Raw genomic sequence first — 20,377 nt, 5'->3', positions numbered from 1 at the left:
TGCTGTGAAAATGACAATGGTCCCAAAAATGTGTCAAAATTGTCCGAAGAGTCCGCCATAATGTCGCAGTCACGAAAAAAAACGCTGATCGCCGCCATTAGTAGTAAAAAATTTTTTTTATAAAAATGCAATAAAACTATCCCCTATTTTGTAAACGCTATAAATTTTGCGCAAACCAACCGATAAACGATTATTGCAATTTTTTTTTTACCAAAAATAGGTAGAAGAATACGGCCTAAACTGAGGGAAAAAAAATAATTTATATATGTTTTTGGGGGATATTTATTGTAGCAAAATGTAAAAAATATTGCATTTTTTTCAAAATTTTCGCTCTATTTTTGTTTATAGCGCAAAAAAAAAACGCAGAGGTCATCAAATACCACCAAAAGAAAGCTCTATTTGTGGGGAAAAAAGGACGCCAATTTTGTGTGGGAGCCACGTCGCACGACCGCTCAATTGTCTGTTAAAGCGACGCAGTGCCGAATCGCAAAACCTGGCCTGGGCCTTTAGCTGCATATTGGTCCGGGGCTTAATGGTGGGAACCAACTAGGCGTTACTTCTTTCTAAGAACTGGGTTAGTTGATCTGCAGGGAAAGCTATCATTAAAGTTCCTCATGATTCACCTGTCTTATATTATCAAATTAAGAATGTCTATAAAATATTGCACAATAGTTAGCAGGCGTCGCTGAACGTTGTTATTTGGAGTATTCCCCCGATGAGGAAATTTCTCAAGCAGCTTGCACTTATTTGGCAGGTTGTCTGTTGCCCATTAACAGATTTCCTTACACTTGTCTGAGTCATATCGTTGTTTTACAGCTTTTACTGTGGGGTTTTTTTGGCAAGTAGATGATACTGACTGTTGGTAAACTGGAACGTATTGTTACCCAGAGTCCTTTGCTCTGAACTGACTTGAAAAACAAGTTTCCGAATTGTAAATGAAAGTGATCCTTACATAGTGCGAAAAACAGCTGAGAGCTTCGTCAACCAAATTCTGAATTCTTTCAAGCTATCACCTGTGATATTTTAAGGTAACCTTTCAGGTTTTCTATATTGATTTGAATCTAATCGGTTTATATACAAAAGCATAATTACGATTTGATTCAGTGTTTTTTGTTTTTGTTTGTTTTTTCACGTGTGAGCAGTTTGAAATGCAAGCCTTCCTTTTCTTTTTTCTTTTTTTTTTTTTTTTTTTTATACATGATTTTCTAGATATTGACCTTTTTTTTTTTTTTTAAACATTTTCCTTTTTATATTATATTGTGACCGAGCAAGACCTTGCCACTTTATTATAAGAGAAAAGGACCCAGGATTTTTAAGGGTTATTGCAATGTTCCAGACTATTATTTCTGAGCAGAGAAAGCAGTGTTTTTGGTTTTCTCCAGATTCTGGAATCTTGTGGCCTGAAGGTTCCAAAGTGTATTAGTTGGGATGGAACTTTCAATCTTTTGGATTATACCCAGTGCCTGCAGTCTACCCATCTATTCTGGAGGCAAAATATATTAGGAAATGGATTCCAAGCGCCTTGAGGCGATTGACTTCAGTTTCTCACTCGCTCAGTCTGAATACACAGGTGTGCAGGGTCATTATATACTTAAGTCTGAGGATAGATCAGGGCTCCCATATTGGAGACCGCAGGGGTCAGAGGGGCCCCAGCCAGAGTCAGGAGATAGCAGGGGTCAGAGGGGCCCCAGCCAGAGTCAGGAGATAGCAGGGGTCAGAGGGGCCCCAGCCAGAGTCAGGAGATAGCAGGGGTCAGAGGGGCCCCAGCCAGAGTCAGGAGATGGCAGGGGTCAGAGGGGTCCCAGCCCGAGTCAGGAGATGGCAGGGGTCAGAGGGGTCCCAGCCCGAGTCAGGAGATGGCAGGGATCAGAGGGGCCCCAGCCCGAGTCAGGAGATGGCAGGGGTCAGAGGGGCCCCAGCCAGAGTCAGGAGATAGCAGGGGTCAGAGGGGCCCCAGCCAGAGTCAGGAGATAGCAGGGGTCAGAGGGGCCCCAGCCAGAGTCAGGGGACAAGAGGTCTTATTCCAGGAGTCAGGTCTGCTCCTGTCAGGGTGTCTGGAGAACCCCTATCCAGAAGCCCAGGAGTGGGCCACGCAGCATGGTGCTGTGACTTAAGGCAGAGAGAGCCAAGTGCACCAGGAGCTCAGCGGTGACCAGGGAGCGAGGTTGCCCGGCATTTTTAGTTGACTGTTGATGGTGGAAACCCCTGCATGGGCAGCTGATGTGTGAACTTCTTCTCTTTTTTGTTTTATTAATAAAAGTGGTCTGGCATAACTAATTTGGAAAAGTATCTGCTGTATGAATACAATCACCCCAATACCCAGGGGCGTACCTAGAGCATTTTTTTTTCTTTTTTTTTAAGTGTATTTTGTGCGTGTACTCGAGAGAGGAGCCGGACTGCAGGAGTTGGGAGTAGGCAGGCCTCCCCCAGAGGCAATCTGCCACCTTTCTCCATGCCCCGGGTGGCAATGGCGGGTGTGTGAGGGGGTCCTCCCACACAGTCCGCCCTACCTGCTTCGCTTTGAAGCCCAACGGGGCAGAGGGACTCCCTATAAGGGAGTGAGAGGATCTAGCCCGCTCAACCAGCCCCGTTAGTCCTTCGCCTCTCTTTTTTAGAGACCGCGTGGTCAAAGTGCGTGCATGTTAACCCAATTTCGAGTGCGTGTAAGTGTGGTGGTTTTTGTGGGAGGGAGGTGGGCGTACTAAGCGCAGGCTTACCTCGCATAGTACACTCACCGGGAGCCGGGCTGAGACCACCAAACTCAATTCACATGTAGCCGAGGCCGGGATCCGAACCCCTAGCTGCAGAGGTGAATGGCTTGTCAGCGCAGTGCCAATCGCGTTGAGCCACCGCAGCTCCCTTTTTGTACCTAGAGCATTTGACACCCTGGGCGGAACCTATATCTGGCATCCCCCTCATCCTTGAAATGTAAAAACGGCCACAAAGATTTGTAATGTTTTCAAGAGTATTTATTGCACAAATTCATCGGTTCAAAAGCGCAGGCCAATCTGTGCAGGCTGACCAGTGCCAATCGGTGCCCATCAATGCAGACCAGCTATGGGTGGCAGACACAAACACCCCTCCATCTCCTCAAACCAGCTCAGGGTGGCTAAAGTAACTGGGTGGCAGACACAATGCCAAAATGCCAATCCACACCCCCCATCCCTTTACCAACAAGCTTACCTCAGGCGGTGGAGGACACTGCCGTCGCTATCCACAACCCCCTACCCCACCCAGGGCGGGTGGCTGGCTCAGCCTTGGGTACACCCAGGCGGCAGCTAGGGAGGTCCGGACTCTGGAGGACACAGCGGCAGCCGCGCCACCCAGGCGTAGAATAGTGATAGGCTTGACTCGGAAGAACAGCAGTAGTGGGAGGAGCGTGTAGGAAAAGGCAGACCAGGCTAAAGCCAGGGGTATTCTAGCCAAAAGAAAACTGCCAAAGGAAGCAGCCAGAGGTCTCGCCGCCCTCGGGATGGTGTTGTCACCTCTGGTGGGTGTCATTTTGACCCGGGTGCTGAGCGCACCCCCATAGCGACGCCACCAACAGCTCCCCACAGTGTGACACCCGGGGCAGACTCCCCCAAATATACCAACCGCGATTTTTTTTTTATATATATATATATATAAAGTGTGTGTGTGTGTGTATGGATTACAGGATACACCTGTGAGGTTACACCCTGTGGTGTTGGTATAAAGATATGATGTCTTTGGTATATTGTTGAACAACGCCTGATGAAGAGCATGGTATGCTCGTAACTGTACAGTATCATTGTTACACAAAAAATTGTCGTGAAGAATAACCAGTAAACTATTGCATTGGAGAATGTGTCTCGTCTTTTTATATATATATATATATATATGTATGTGTGTGTGTGTTAAAAATGAAAAATTTAAAACTAGTACCACCGCACATCTAAGCTGCAATATACTGTATTAATTTTTCGTTCTTGGGTTTAGATATTCTTAAATTGTCAATAACTGATCACTCCTAATTGCAGGTTTTTGTTTCATTGTATTTAGAATAATGTATGTTACTTTAACTCTAAATGGCTCTGTTCTGATGTGTCCAGGTGATATTTGTTCTGGTGAAGAATGTTCTCTTCGGTGAAGCCCTTCATGAACCAGCAGTATTACACCTTGAAGAAAGAGTGCCAAAAGAATAAAGTTCTCTTCGAGGACCCTCTATTTCCACCCAACAATGACTCCCTGTTCTGGAAGACCCAGCGGGTCCAAGGAGTGCAGTGGAAACGCCCCAAGGTAAGCCAAGACAAAACCTCATACAGATAGGTGGCCATTGGACTTTGGATTTTTCCAAACTATTGGGATCAATACAAAACCAGAAGTGTAAGAGGAAAAAAAAAAAGATACTGTTGTCTCCATCGATGTTATTTGCCTGTAATTGGGCTAATTTGTAGATGAATGGAGACTGCGAGGGTTCAGGCACATGGGTCCCTATGTGATTGCGGGTGTCAGCGGATCACCATCCGCTGACACCCGTAATCACCCGCCTCCCCAAAGCTCAGATTTTTCGGACGGAAGAAAATCCTATTTTTCTTCCGTCTGGCGGATCGGGTGAACATGGACATACGATTCATGTTCATCCGATCCCCCCATAGGGGAGAGCGGAGAAAAGACAGGGCGGTCCCTGCACAGTGTGCGGGGGGGACCGCCCTGTCAGCCGACGGCTCAGCAGGGATTTTACGGAGGATCCCCGCTGAGCTGTATGGACACACGGAGGCGGATCATTACTGATCCGCCCCGTGTGAAAGGGCCCTAAAATGTACCTTTGCTCCTAAAGCTTGATGCACACTATACAACTTTTTGTTTGATTTCCTTTAGATTTACCTTTGACTATGTAGTGCAGGGGCCCGCCTATTGCATGCAGATTGAAAGTGTATTCAGGTTTGGCCTAATATGTTTTTGGTAAATCAAAAGGAAAAAAACGAACAAATTTGTATAGTGTCCACCCATTTTTGAGAGGTGGTCTTAAACTAAAGACCTCCTCAACATCTTGTTTTTGGAAATTCATTTTTTTCCCCACCTTTTTGGAAGTATCGAGTGTACTTCCGATCCATGTCCTCACGTCCTCTTCTGAGGCGAGCACCCCGGTTGTCTTCTGGGACCTGTGTGTGTCCCAGAAGACAAGCTGGCCATTCTCAAAGCGCCGCCCGACTCGTGCATGTGCAGTAGGAAACTGGCAGTGAAACCGCCATGGCTCCACTGCCAGTTTTCCTGCCAGTTGGAATGGCGGCATCGGCACCAGATCCGATGGACCTCGGGGAGCCGACATCGCGGCCTCCCTGGACAGGTAAGTGTCCTTATTAAAAGTCAGCAGCTACACTGTTTGTAGCTGCTGACTTTAAAAAAAAAAAAAAAAAACATTTCAGCTTGGAAAACTGCTTTAAGACTTTCATTGGGATGCATTCATTTTTGCAGCATAGCCTTGAATGAATTTGTTAGGAAAAATGATTTTACTTCATTTTCTTCTTCCTTTTCTAACCTGTATCGTCACACTTTCTGCTGCAACCCACAGCCCTCATTAAGCATTGTGACCTAATGAACACACACTTCCCTGGATAGGACAATAATATACTCAATAGATTTGGCTAATGCAACCCATTAGCAATTACTTGCGCAATCTGTTGCCCAGTTAACTGTTTCCATGCCAAATTGTGATCCGTCTTGCTGTAAGATCATTTCCCCCAGGCGACTTAATTAAAACACAAGCTGCCCCTTTGCAGTGTGTTATTGCATGTGTGTTGTGTTAAGGCCAACACGCCCTAGTGCACTGAAAACCAGACCTGATCCTTTGTTCCTGATGCAGAGCCCTACAATTCATAGCAGTCTGTTACCATGCATGGCGATGCGCTGCGAAGGAGGTTCATTGCCTTATTGCATTGGGGTCGCATTCAGAACTAATGGCGCCCCCCTAGACATTAATTGCCTGTGTGTTACTGCATTGCAAACCTGTAAAGCCGGTTTAAAAGAAAAAATATAAAATAAGCTGTATATACAGTATATAAATATACTAAAAAAAATTGTATACATGAGTGTATGTGTATATATTTTTGGGAATTATATTCATAATCTTTTTTTTTTTTTTCTTCTCAAATGTTTATTGAAAATTTAGAATGAAACCATACAGGGTATAGTATAAATCAACAGAACAGGAGAAATGCTAAATAAAATATTCTAATTAAAGCAGAGTTCCACTCAAAAATTGAACTTCCAATTATCCGGTTCCTCCCCCTCCCGCCCCTCCGGTGTCACATCATTTGGCACCTTTCAGGCGAAAGATCTCTGCAGATTCCGCGGTTATCTATGCCATGTCTGGCCCCTTCTCCATGCCCCCCCCCCCCACCCTGCTGTCTTCTGGGAGATGCACAGGTCCCGGAAGACAGCAGGGATCAGTCAGAATGTGTAGCGCGACTCGCCCCAAGAGCTGAGAGACGGGTCGGCTTTGGGATGAGGACATTGCAGGCGCCCTGGACAGGTAAGTGTATATTTCAAAAGTCAGCAAATGCAGTAATTGTATTTGTAGCTGCTGACTTTACATTATTTTTTTTTTTTTGCAGCGGAACTCCGATTTAATATAGAATATCTATTTCCTTTTTCTAGTATTTTATTTATTACAGGTACTTGTATAGCGCCAACAATTTACCCAGCACTTTACATATATATTGTACATTCACTTCAGTCCCTACCCATAGGCCCCTTTCACACTGGGGCAGTATGTGCGGTGGCGGTATATCGCTGCTATTTTTAGCTGCGCTATACCGTCAGAATTGCCGTGGAATTGCGGCGGTATTCGGCCGCTAGCGGTGTGGTATTAACCCCAGCCGGAAAAGGGTTAATACCGCAGGCAATGTGCCTCTGCAGAGGCGCATTGCCGGTGATATTGCCGTGTTATCCCGTTGTTTTCAATGGGAAGGAGCGGTATACACACCGCTCCTCTCACCGTTCCAAAGATGCTGCTTGCAGGAGATTTTTTTTTCTCCCGCCAGAGCATCGCCTCAGTGTGAAAGCCCTCGGGGGAATGCTGGGGCAGGAGTATTTCAGGCGTTATTTATGCGTTATTTTTAGCGCTAAAACGCCTGAAATACGCCTCAGTGTGAAAGGGGCCTTAAAGGGGTGTTCCAGCCAATTTTTATGTTTATTAAAAGTCAGCAGCTACAAAAATTGTAGCTGCTGGCTTTTAATAAACATACACTTACCTGCTCCAGCGTTCCAGCGATGCACCGGCCGGGGCTCCGCTCCTCTCCCCCACTCCCCGGCTTCTTCATTTCACCCACAGTTGAAATCTGTCACGGCCAGGCACCCACTGCGCATGCACTGCGCCATCTGATTGGACAGGAGATCGCCTAGGACAGGGGTGCCCAACCTTTTGAAGAGCAAGGGCCACTTAAGCAACTTGGTGACCAATCGCTGGCCATTATGAGCAGAGCGGGCAGATGACAGGTCACGGCTACTCAATAGGCTCTCCGATCCACCCAGATGGAAGGGGACAAATTCCCTTCTGTTTTTTTGGGTTGGAGGTAGGTGGGCGTAAACAGACATCTGTAGCTCTATAGAGGTGAAGTGAAGGTCAGGCTGATGAAAAGGGCCTAAGACTGCTTTCACACTGATGTGCTGCGGTTTACCCACACTGCGGGTGCATTGTAGTGCACCTGTGTCTATCCTGCAGGTTAGCTGCACTTTGCCATAGACTCCGCCTGTGGCAAAAGCCGGCGCTGTGGAGGAAGCATCGGCTTATGGGGCTCTGCTCCGCAGCCACTTTCTTCCCCTACCACGGCTTCATTCACAACACTGATGCTGTGGTATGGCACGTTGACAACCTGCGATCTGGGCTTGCCAAACCGCCAGGACCTGTGATGTGTCCTAGGCGATCGCCTACAGGGAGGGGCTGCTGTAGGCGATTAAACTTAATCACCTAACCAGCCTCTCGGCGGAAGGAGGAAGTGGGACAGGAAGTCCCACTCCTCCTAAAGCCCCCCCCCAAAAAAAATTACATGCCAAATGTGGCATGTAAGGGGGTGAGGAGTGGGATAAGCGAAAGTTCCAATTTTGGGTGAAACTCCGCTTTTAAGGAGCTTACAATCGAAAGTCCCTAACTCGCATTAATGCATACTAGGGCCAATTTAGACAGGAGCCAATTATCCTACCAACAAGTCTTTGCAGTGTAACTGTCATATTTTGTAGCTTTTTGTATTAGTAGCTCCAAAGTAGTAATAAAAACCATTTACCTGTTCACAATTCTAATAAAAATTACCAAACAAACACAAACAAAACGTTTGGTTTTAGATACACTATTCTTTTTCTGGATATTATTAGATATACTGTATCAATGTCTCAATTTTACAGGATATCCATTCACTTGGGAAGCGTTGTATAAAGCAAATGTGTTAGTAATGTGGGCATATTAATGTGTGTGTGTGTGTGTATATAATATACTAATTACAGTATCTATAAGTTCTTACTAGCACACTTGCTTTATATAACACTGACCACTTTTTTGCAGCTCTGTACTAGGAGACTGTAATGCGCCTTTCCCTTGATCCAGCCTTTATACTCCAGCATTGGGATTCTCTGCTCACAAGACGAGTTCCCGGGCCATTTTCCATCTCAGAATTTTTCTGGCAGTCCGATCAGCGCTGACCCGGTCACCCCGCCATTGGCTGTCTGTGAGCAGGACATTGATAAAGCATAAAGTCTCCAGTGTTACAGTCTGGATTGAATGTCAATGCTAAGTGCATGGAATAAGAATCTTGATCCTCCCTTCAAGAAATTCCTTTGTGCCCTCCAGCTCATCGATATTTTCCGTAATTGGCCGCTATATACAGCGCGTTGTACTGGAATGGGAGGCAGAGTCCTGAAAACTACATACATTTCCTCTTTCACGTATGAAAACAATCTTTGCTCCGTTATTAGATTTACTTTGCATCTGTGTCCGTTTTCATAGTTTAAAAAGATCTACCAGGAAGACGGCCAACACCCGCATTTTTGCAAAGTGTTTCAGTTGCAGGAAAATTTGTAATTCTGTATATCCATTCTTATGCTTTACACCAGGGGTCTCAAACTGGAGGCCCTCCACTGTTACGAAACTACAAGTCCCATGAGGCATTGCAAGGCTGACAGTTAAAATGCATGACTCCCACAGGCAGAGGCATGATGGGACTTGTAGTTTCTTAACAGCTGGAGGGCCGCCAGTTTGAGACCTCTGCTTTACACACATTTGCCACTCTGCCATAGAGGGAACATTGACTCCATAGCTACCTGGGACACCTGGCTGCTCATTGGACCAGAAGTCCAATATCTGAAAATAAATTGGGGGGGATTTGGGGCTTTGAATGAGGCAAGTGACAGCCAACTAGGTAAAAAATGTATTAACCTTTTTATTTACATGAGCAAATAACATGGCACATTGTAGTTGTTACATACGTAGGTATTGGTCATCTCCTATTTTTACATACACACACCATAGACCAGGTCCAGTTGATGCATATACTGTATGTGAGTAACATGTCTTTAGATATGTTGACTTCCACTCCTGAGGAAGTGGAGTGAATCCACGAAACGCGTCCAGCTTTGTAGGATGCAGCCATGTCGCCAATATACGGTTAATTTTTCACTTCGACCTTACCATGCAAATTTTGCCATTTTTAACTGACCCCATGACACAGGAATATTTTGTCTTATGGCCAACTGTAACGTGCTAGGATGTTGCTTGCATATATACATAAACTGAAACTTGTCTAGTGTGTGTATATAGGAGACGACCAATACCTATGTATGTACCAATTGCAGTGTGCTATGTTATTTGCTCATGTAAACATGTTCATAAATTTGCTTTTGGCCGGGAATCCCAGCTCCTTGCAGTTTTTCAGATGGGAAAACTGCCCAAAAACGGCCTGACAAAAAAAGAGAACCAGCTCTGTGATGAAGCTAAATAAAATATCTGTTATCTTTCTCTTTTTAACCACTCAAATATTACTTTCCTCCTTTTCTTCTTCTTTTTTTTTTTTTTTTTTATCATATTCTTTTATGTTGCGATATATGCACGTGTGAGATATCTATAATGTGTGTGTGTGTGTGTGTGTGTGTGTATTTCAGTATTCGTGTGACAAGATAGTGTTATTCTTCTTGACTAAGATATATATATAATGTGAAAAACAGATGTCAATTAACTCCTACTCCGTAACCCACTCGTGGCCGGGAAGAGATGCAACAAGAGAGAGACCATATGAATGAGCCAATCAGATGCACCCATATGTGATGACGTTTGCTTATGTCACTTTTGGCTATAAAGGGCTTCCTGTTGAGAGGGAGATTTTTACTGTGCAGTGTAATCTCTTATACATGCATGTATGCTCACATCATCATGAATTTGGCACAGCGGCAGAATAGAACATGTATCCTAGAATTGGACCAGGTATAAATCTATAACGGGTCTCTTTTTTTTTTTTTTTTTCGCTGGGAAAACCGGCGATCTTTTGCCCGGCGGTTTTTGGCAGTTTTCCTATGGGACTGCGATGGAGCATACACACGGCCGGGATTCCCGGCCAAAGCTCCATTGCAGTTTTCCTGTCGGGAAAACCGGCCGCGTGTAGGGCACTGCACCCCGATCCCACCCAGTTGTGTGACAATAGAAAATGACTATTCGCTATTGTCTTACTGCTTCTCCTCCTAGCCAATCGAGAAGCGGGTCTTAAGACGTGAGGAGAGGCGACCGTATTGGCCTACAAGGTGGAGACACAGGGAGAAGCTGCCCACGACCTAGATGGGGTAAGTGCAGGGCTGGTGGCAGCCGAGCGACAGTGGTGGGGGATACTGACTGACGGACAGACCGGGGGGGGGGGGGGTTTGACTGATGGGTCGGCCGAACATGGGGTGGGTGTCGCTGGGTTTGTTTGCCACCCCCCCAAAAGGAGCACCAGCCACTGCTGGTTCTAAATATGTATTAACAGTCTGTTACACTCGCAGGCTGTGCTTCCTCCTCGATAATATTGTAGTACTACACTGTTCCTTTCCTCTCTGGATCACATTCTTTTTTTAAACTGGAGCAATACTGGGAAATCTGGCTGCGAGTTCTTTACCGGCATTGTTAGTGAGATCGGGTTCATGGTACAATCTTGGCAGCACCTCTCTTGCTAATGACAGCAGCCATCTGTATCATGTTTCAGTTCTGCCCCTTCAGCATCGCTAATGGGAGAATGAAAATTTATTTTGGCTTCTCCTCCAGAATGGCGCGTACGGCTTCAGCAAGAGCGGCCCGGCCTGGCCTCGGGTGCAGAATACTAATGGCTGCTTCTGATGCCAGATGTAAGGATGACACGAGGAACCGGCCCAGTGCTGTATAATGATGGGACAGGTCACCCCTCGCCTTGTCACTGACTAATTCCACTATTTATAAATCTCTGCTTATGGATGGATTGCTGTGTTCTGTATATGGGCCAATTCCAGAGAAGTTTTTTTATTTTTGTGTTGTCAGGACTGACTGGCTCGCCAATTAATTAAATGATATAACATCTGTGCCAAACCAAATCAAATGCATCTTCTGCTCTTTAAAGGTAACCCCCCCCCCCCCACCTGTTGAAATGCAGCATAAAGGTTTTTTTTTTTGTTTGTTTTTTTTTAACTACCTGCAAGGGGAAAAAGTTAGAATTTTAAAGCGGAGTTCCACCTAAAAATGGAACTTCCGCTTAACCCTCTCCTCGCCCCCTTACATGCCACATTTGGCATGTAATTTTTTGGGGGGGGGAGTGGGGGCTTCAGGAGAAGGGGACTTCCTGTCCCACTTCCTCCTTCTGCCGAGGGGCTGGTAAGGCGATTAGCTTAATCGCCTTATTGCAGCCCCTCCCTGTAGGCGAGCGCCTGTCCAATCGGACGGCGCCGCTCGCGCATGCACAGTGGGTGCCCGGCCGTGAAGCCGAAAGCTGTCACTGCCGGGTGCCCACACTAAGAATGAAGACGCCGGCCAGCAAGGGGGGGCGAGGAGCGGAGCCCCGGCCGGCACGTCGCTGGAGCCGTGGAGCAGGTAAGTGTCTGTTTATTAAAAGCCAGCAGCTACACTTTTTTTGTAGCTGCTGACTTTTAATAAACTTAAAAAAAGGCTGGAACACCCCTTTAACATTTTTCCTGCAATGCCTAGGTGAAGGTAACGTCTTCCTTTTTCAGAATTTTTTGAAAATGAAGAATACACCAGATCTTGCTGCCACGTCTTTTGGGTTTAAGGCGCTCACCATTCCCCAGAACTTCATCAGCAGAAGGAAGAGGTCACCTCTACCTGATAAGGAAAGTATAGTATCAAAACTTTTCTCCTGTAAATTTTTTTTTAGTAAGAGCAGTATGGCCGTGCTTCTCTAGTGGGTACACTTACCTTCGCGTTTCTGTGACCCAAAGGCCGCGCTCTAAAGTCCACTTTTGGCTGATGTCACAAATCGGCTCTGGTCAACCCCCTCCTCAAAAAACTCAGCGCCTTTGGTGTCTGTGACTGACTCTACTCTTCACTGGTTCTCTTCCGATCAATCCAACCGCACCTTTAGCATTTCTTACAACGACTTCTTCCTCCTCCTCTTGCTTTCTCTGTTGGGGTTCCCCAAGGCTCTGTTCTTGGACCTCTTCTATTCTCAATCTCTACCTCCTCCCTGGGTCAGCTGATGGCCTCTCACGGCTTCCAATACCATCTCTACTCTGACGACACCAAAATCTATTTCTCTACCCCTCAGTTCACTCCCTCGTCACGTATTGCTAATTTACTATTGGATATATCAGTCTGGATGTCGCTCCACTTCCTCAAATTCCAATCTATCCAAGACTAAACTTAGAATTCTTCCTCCCCATCTGTCCCTTCCACTGATTTCTCTGTCAAAATCGATGGCACAACTATAAGCCCATCGCCCGCATGCCAAGGTCCTAGGTGTAGTCCTGGACTCTGAACTCCCCTTTTAATCCTCACGTCCAATCACTGTCCCAATCTTGCTTCCTCAACATCTCCAAAATACGCCCCTTTTCTAACCAATAACACAACAAGGTCTTCACTCCCTGTTCATCTCTCACCTCGACTACTGCAGCTCCCTTGTCACTGGCTTACCTCTACATCACAGGTGTCAAACGCAAGGCCTGCGGGCCGAATTTGGACCTCCAGGCCATTTCATGTGGCCCTCGCACCTCTCCTGCAGCTGCAGGAGAGCTCCAGCCTTCCTCTGGTCCTCCTCCAGACCCTTACTTTCTGCTTTCAAGCAATGCATCCATCTTCTTCCCAGCGGCAGCTGGGGAAAAAGGGGGCACTGTGATATAGGAGAGAGTGGTGGTTTCAACTTCTGATGGTGGGGTGGCTCTTGACATCTAATGTAAAGGGGAGGGGATGCACTGGACATCTAATCTTACAGATACAACCGGCACTTTTGGGAGCAATCATAATGCTGATGCCACCCACAATGAAATTGAGTTTGACACCCCTGCTCTACATAGTCTATCCCCCAGTGGCGGCTGGTGCTCAACATTTTTGGGGGGGGCGCAAACGAAAATAAATAAATAAATTGCAGCCTCACTGTGCCCATCAAATGCAGCCACTGTGCCATCAATTGTCACCACTGTGCCATGCCATCAAACACAGCCACTGTGCCCCTCAATTGTCGCCACTGTGCCAATTGTCGCCACTGTGCCCTTTAATTGTCGCCACTGTGCCCATTGATGCCACTGTGCCCTTTGTCGCCTGTGTGCCCATTGTCGTCGCTGTGCCCTGTAAAATGCTCTTACCTTACTCCTTCCACTTCCCTCGATGTCTTCTCCCGCCTTGGTGACTCTTCAGCCAATCAGGTTACCGATAACCAGAATCGGGGAACCTGATTGGCTGAGACGGCCGTCAGTCTTATCCAAGGAACGCACCCCTCGTACGTTCTGGGGATAATACATCCGGGAGCCGAGGGCTGTACTCGGAAAGCCTATCAGAGCCGCTGGCTCTGATTGGCACTTCCGCACAGCCAACCAGCTGCCGTTATTCAGGTGGCCGGCACTCAAGTTCCGGCCATCTCTGAATAGACCAGCGGCAGCTGGCAACAATAACATACATTCATGCAATGCATGAATGTATGTTATTAGACTCAGTGGCGGGCGAGAGCCAGAGGGGGTGGCGCTCCAGTGCCCTCTATGGACGAACCGCCACTGCTATCTCCCCTTCAGTCCATCATGAATGCTGCTGCCAGACTCATCCACCTTACCAATCGCTCTGTGTCTGCTGCTACTCTGTCAATCCCTCCACTGGTTTCTGCTCACCCAACAAATTAAATAAAAAAATACTAACAACTACTTACAAAGGCAGCCAACTTAGCCCCTAGCTACATCACTAGCCTCGTCTCTAAATACCAACCTAATCATTCTCTTGGTTGCTCTCAATACCTCCTGCTCTCTAGCTCCCTTATCCCCTCCTCCCATGCTCGTCTCCAGGACTTTTCCAGAGCCTCTCTAATCCTATGGAACTCCTTACCCCAATCTGTTCGTCTATCTCCTACTCTATTGGCTTTTAGACGATCCCTGAAAACACTCCTCTTCAGAGAAGTCTATCCTACCCACACCTAACAACTGTATTAACATTTACTCCATCTGATCATCCCCCACAACTATTATCTTTTGTTCCACTTGACCCTCCCTTCTAGATTGTAACCTCTAACAAGCAGAGCCCCCTGATCCCTCCCGTATTTGTATCCCTCCTAATTTGTATTGTAACTATACTGTTTGCCCCCATGTTGTAAAGTGCTGCGCAAATTGTTGGCGCTATATAAATACTGTATTATAATAATGTCAGGATCCACCCAGATGCCTGCCTGACCGGCAGCTGGCTCAGCCTCTGTGTGCAGCTCCCACTCCCCTCCCCAGCCTGGAACTCCAGTGAACACTGGAGGGGCAGAGCACGGAGCGATGACTAACAGTCACCGCTCTGTGCTCGTAGTGGACCTGAGAACTGAGCAGTCATGTCAATCTCAAGATCCATGCAGATGCCTGACCGGCAGCTCCCTCCCCTCCCCAGCCTGGCACTCCAGTGAGCACTGGAGGGGCAGAGCTTAGAGCACTGACTGACAGTCACCGCTCTGTGCTGATAGCTGACCTGAGAACTCGGCAGTCACGTGATCAAATAGTTATTGGGCTTAGAGCCAAGAGGGTACAGCTGCAGCATCAGACCGATGCTACAGTAGGTAGTTGGTGGTGTTTTCTTTTTTAGGATTCCTGCTCCTCAGCTTTTTTCATTATGGGAATTGGGGCTTTTTAAAAACCAACCTTGCCGGTTGTTCTAATCTTGGAGCAGTTGGTCTCTCTGCTTCTGTGTGCAATGCAGACAGATCATGGCTGGTGGGAGGGTGTGTTGGGGATGGGTGCTGTACATGTTCAGAAAACATCACGGCATCCCGCCTCAGTTCTCCTCTCAAGAGTCCTCTGTTCCGATGCAGGCAGTGGGCTCTGTCTGCAGCTTCTAATTCACAAACACTTTCAAGACAAGGGAGAAGCCTGTGCAACTGTGTAAGACTGAAGGGAAGGCTGGAGTCCAGCTTTAAATTGAAGTGATGTATTTTCACAGCAGGAGCCATTATTGTAACATTAGGATGCCAGTCATTTTGATGCCACCTTTTTAAATGTTTATGTAGCACTACCCCTGGAGGAGCTTCTGGTTTGTTTTGGGTGGCACATTTACCTCGTGGCTCTTCTGAATTCCTAGGGGTGAACGGTGCGTATAGCAGTAGTAAAGGAAAATCCGCAACAAGTGTCTTTTCTGTGCTCTTTATTACCCAGCCGGGTAAAAACAATGAACTGGTGATGAAAGGATAGAGTTTGAAGAAAGGAGAACAGCAGATTCAGGCGTAGCAATAGGGAAACAGTCCTGTTCCCATACGTAACACTTTCCGTTACCACTAGGGTTGCCACTTTTTCTTCAAGTCAAACCCGAACACTTTAGCAGCACAAAGCAACATTTTTTATAGAATAAACTATACATATATTTTGCTATTAAATAACATTCCTAATCATATGAAGTAAATAACAAGAGTTCCCCTTTACATCTGACCTTGCAGAGTTCCCTTACACTGTAAGGGGGGGACTCTGCAGACTCTGATGTAAGGCAGAACTCTGGGGTCTCTGACATAAGGGATGCTCTGGGAACCATTTAAGGGGGAACACTGAGAACTCTGATGTACGGTGAAGACTCTGATGTAAGGGGGAACACTGGCCTCTGGTGTAAAGAGGAACTCTGATGTAAGGGGGAACACTGGCCTCTGGTGTAAAGAGGAACTCTGATGTAAGGGGTGCTCTGAGGACCCTAATTTACCCTGGTGTACCCACTCAGAGGCAGAAGAGAGAAGGGGGGTCGAGACTTCAGTCATAGACAGGGATGGATGGTGAGCTCACTCACCCTTGGTAGTCAGCACCTCTCATCCAGATGTATCTGATGCTGCTAGACTTCAAATTTCCGGTCCCCATATTCCTTTTCTGAGGCACAGCGCCAGGGATTGGAGTGTGGGCAGACAAAGAGCGGTAGGGGGGAGGAATGCACTCTCAGCTTAGACAACTGCAGCCAGCAACCCTGCTGGGAAGCCATAGTCCAGTCTGAATAATGTGTCCGGGTTTCAGGCAGTCTAAAACCCGGACACATGATTCCAAACCCGAACTGTCTGGGTGAATCCTGGACAGGTGGCAACCCTAGTTACCACTCCTGCATGAGTGGGCTTAGTGTACCCGGGCAGGCCCCTCTCACTGACTTGGCAGCCGGAGTATCAGTCAAACGTTTGCAGGATAAAGTCTCTGCCACAGACCCTCCTAATATGATCGTCAGGGAGACGCCTCTGCCACAGGTCCTCTCTGACTTGTAGTTACGGAGGCAATCCTCAGGTGAATTACGCCTGGATCTCCTTCTTATAGTCGCCCAGGTGTCCGGCTACCTTGATCCCCGGTGGTTTGTCAAGACCCTTTTGGATCGCCAGCCTCTCATTAGCGCTCCTCAGACGGACTCTCCACCGAACAGCAATACCGCTTGGGATCCTCAAAGGTGGGAACCCAGTCGATCACTGGGTCCCCGTCGCTGCTCAAATGTTCCGGACTAACATGGCCCCGGAAACCAGGAACACCGCGTGGCACACATGCCCCAGCCAGGTAGGCCATAACGCCAGGGTGCCGTGATGTGGCCACCCTAAAGGTGGGTGCCACACTGGACGAAGAAGAACCCAGAACCAATGGTGTCTGCCCCATAAATACCCTCCCCCAGCATGCACAGTGAGGCTCAACCCTCCTGATTGGCTGCTGGGGAAGAGCACCCAAACCTTGACTCCACTGCTGCCATCTACTGCACAGGGGTGGGAAGAACACCCCAGTACAACAGAATGAGCCCACAGCACAGGCAAGCTGAGACAGAGACCCAATTTAAACATTTTAACCAGATCGGAGTTCAACTACACTCTGATCCCCTTTTAAATTTAAATAGCACCGGTACTTTGAAGTAACCAGGCGCTACATCTATATGCTTGCTCTTATACTGTATATTGTCATGTGTGTATTTCATGTAGCGATTCTGAGATTCACCCTCCGATGGCTCCAGATGAAGTAGTAGAGTCGGCATCTGCCGAGATGAGATCAGTGCGTCTCGCACACAGCGTCTGTGTTCAGTCACTGAGCAGGCTGATGGATTGGAACTGAAAGGACCAGAAGCACACAATCCCTGTGCCGTGCTGCTTTTGCTGTAATAGTCGTCTCTTCTGGGCATCATTCAACCCACTTCCTGTGAGCCCAGGTTGTCATGGACACCCAACCCTGTGTGTGTCATTACGTTGGTCTGGGCTTACTGTGCAATTTCAGAGACTGTTAGACATTATATCATTGACACCGTTTTCTGTAGTCCCGAAGACCATCAATGCCAGAACAGATGAGAAAGGAGTCCAAAATGTCACGTGATCGGCCAGAAAACTGCTGGGTTTTCGTCAATCGGTCGTGGACATCACTGGACAATTCTAGAAAATCCCCCCCCCCCCCCAAAAAAAATGTATAGAAGTGCACAGGTTTTTTGTATTCGGTCTTGTCCTTCTGCCCCTCTGCTGCTCCCCTCTTCACACTTTCTCTCTTTCTCCTTTCTTTCTGTTTCTGTTTCTCTTTCTTTCTTTCTTTCTTTCTTTCTTTCTTTCTCCCTTTCTTTCTTTTTTTCTTTCTTTCTCTCTCTTTTTTTTTTTTCTCGCCCTCTCTCTCTTTTTTTTTTCACGCCCTCTCCTTTTTCTCGCCCTCTCTCTCTCTCTCTCTCTCGCCCCCCCCTCTCTCTCTCTCTCTCTCTCTCGCCCCCTCTCTCTCGCCCCCCCCTCTCTCTCTCTCGCCCCCCTCTCTCTCTCTCGCCCCCCCCCTCTCTCTCTCTCTCGCCCCCCCCCTCTCTCTCTCTCTCTCTCTCTCGCCCCCCCCCCTCTCTCTCTCTCGCCCCCCCCCCTCTCTCTCTCTCGCCCCCCCCTCTCTCTCTCGCACCCCTCTCTCTCTCGCCCCCCCCTCTCTCTCTCTCTCTCTCTCTCTCTCACACACCCCCCTCTCTCTCACCCCCCCCCTCTCTCTCTCTCTCTCGCCCCCCCTCTCTCTCTCACCCCCCTCTCTCTCTCTCTCTCTCTCTCTCTCACCCCCCCCTCTCTCTCTCTCTCTTTCTCGCCATCTTTCTTTTCTCTTTTGCGCCATCTTTCTTTTCTCTTTTGCCCTCTCTCTCATGCACTCTTTTTCTTTATCTCTCTTTTTTGCGCTCTCGCGCGTAGTACAGGCACAGCCCCACTGGAAGGCAAGAATATTTCGATTTACCGGGGGTGGGCTTTAGCTATAATTTTCATGCAGGTTTTTGGTATTAAATTTTTTTTTTTTCATCCAACCAATGTTTTTTTGTTCATCAATTTTTAGTGTGGCATTAACGTGGAAGCAAACTCCCACGCATGAATTTAACCTATAGGTAAGCCTATAGTTACTGTAAATCTCGCATGTGCTTTTTAGAATATATTTACTGTAGATGCACTGACACATGCACTCTGAAGGAACAACTGCTCAGGCCACTCTGTGAGTTCTGTGCCATAAAGTCCGCAAGCCCGGAAGGAAGACTGGGTGAAAATGGAAGTTCCGTCAGCGGTTACAGCGCGTTGCTGGAGAGCTTTGTTCCACATTCGGGTTTTGCATACTCGCACATTATAAATTTACCTTGCAGGTTTAAAAAAAAAACAGCTGGCTGTTACTACCTCTTTAGGGCCCCGGTCTTATGGAGTGATTCGCTCTGTGCCCAGTGCGGGTCAATCTTTCCCCAGCATGAGGATGCACAAGTGTTTTGTGCATACCTGTTCCAGCGCCCCATTGATTTTTATTGGGACATACAGCTCCATGGACAAAGCCACCATTTCCCAATATGACGTGGGTGTGTGCAGGTGTGGGTTCCTGAATGCACGCAGGCTGGAGATAGGGTTGCCACCTTTTCTTCAAGTCAAACCCGAACACTTTAGCCACGCACAGCGAATGCTGTGGACTCTGGTGTAAAGGAGAACCCTGGTGTAAGAGGGATTCTGCTCACCAAAGCTCCCACTTACTTTAGAGTTCCCAGCATTCCCCCTTAAATCAAGGTTCCCAACCCCCCCCCCCTAGAGTTCACAGGGCACCCCTTACATCGGAGTCCCCCTTACCTTAGTGTACTTAGACATTGGATGGTGAGCTCACCTGAGGATGGAGGCTCAGACATTGACACCTATCATCCACAGTGTATCTGCCGGCTGCTGAGCTTCAAATTTCTTGGAGATTGGAGTGTTGGTGGGCAGACAGAGGGGTAAGGGTGGGAGGAGGAGCAGCAGATTGTACCATCTCGCCTCTCCTGTCCATGTATAGAGGTGGAGCCTGGGGGCACACCTATGTACTTGGCGGTTGTGGTACTCGGTTACTTGAGGAACTGCAGTCCATTCTGAATAATGTGTCCGGGTTTCAGACCACCTGAAGCCCGGACACATTATTTATGATTCAAAACCCGGGCTGTCCAGATCAATTCTGGACAGGTGGCAACCCTAGCTGGAGAGGTAAGAGTTGGCTGGTGCTGGTTGTTCTACAGCCAGGAAATGGGCTTGGCTCTATGTAACTTGCTGTAGCTTGTAATGTACATTGTGAGAAGCTCGCAGTGTGCAGTGAAATCGGAGCAGTAAGGGAGGAGCCTGTGCAACAGTGCAAGATTGAAGGGACGGCCTTAAGGAAAACCATTACTATAAGCAATACAGGGGCTGCCACTGCTGACCTCTTTCTGTAAATGCTACTCTACCTGGCTGTAATGCTGTTCCCCTTGCTTCAATACTTTGTACCTCTGATCTGCATACTTGTTTGGATCAGTAAACACTCTACAGATTGGATCCGGGAC

General features: G+C 47.4%; 1 protein-coding gene across 2 annotated transcripts in view; it reads left to right on the top strand.

The window, feature by feature from the left end:
- The window catches only part of CAPN5 (calpain 5), a 182,932-nt gene that overhangs the window by 46,365 nt on the left and 116,190 nt on the right, over positions 1–20,377 (top strand). The window contains exons 1-2 of one of the 2 annotated variants that reach the window (XM_040339991.1): positions 718–1,028; positions 4,071–4,257. In XM_040339991.1, coding sequence (XP_040195925.1) covers positions 4,093–4,257 — 165 coding nt within the window. In that variant the 5' untranslated portion in view covers positions 718–1,028; positions 4,071–4,092. Of the gene's footprint in view, positions 1–717; positions 1,029–4,070; positions 4,258–20,377 lie in introns of those variants that run through there. The other variant, XM_040339990.1, reaches the window with a different exon arrangement.

This window comes from Rana temporaria, chromosome 2 (genome assembly GCF_905171775.1).
Source record: "Rana temporaria chromosome 2, aRanTem1.1, whole genome shotgun sequence".
Taxonomy (NCBI): domain Eukaryota; kingdom Metazoa; phylum Chordata; class Amphibia; order Anura; family Ranidae; genus Rana; species Rana temporaria.
The sequence above is the reverse complement of the archived record's forward strand: the minus strand, read 5'-3'. Positions and strand labels throughout refer to the sequence as shown.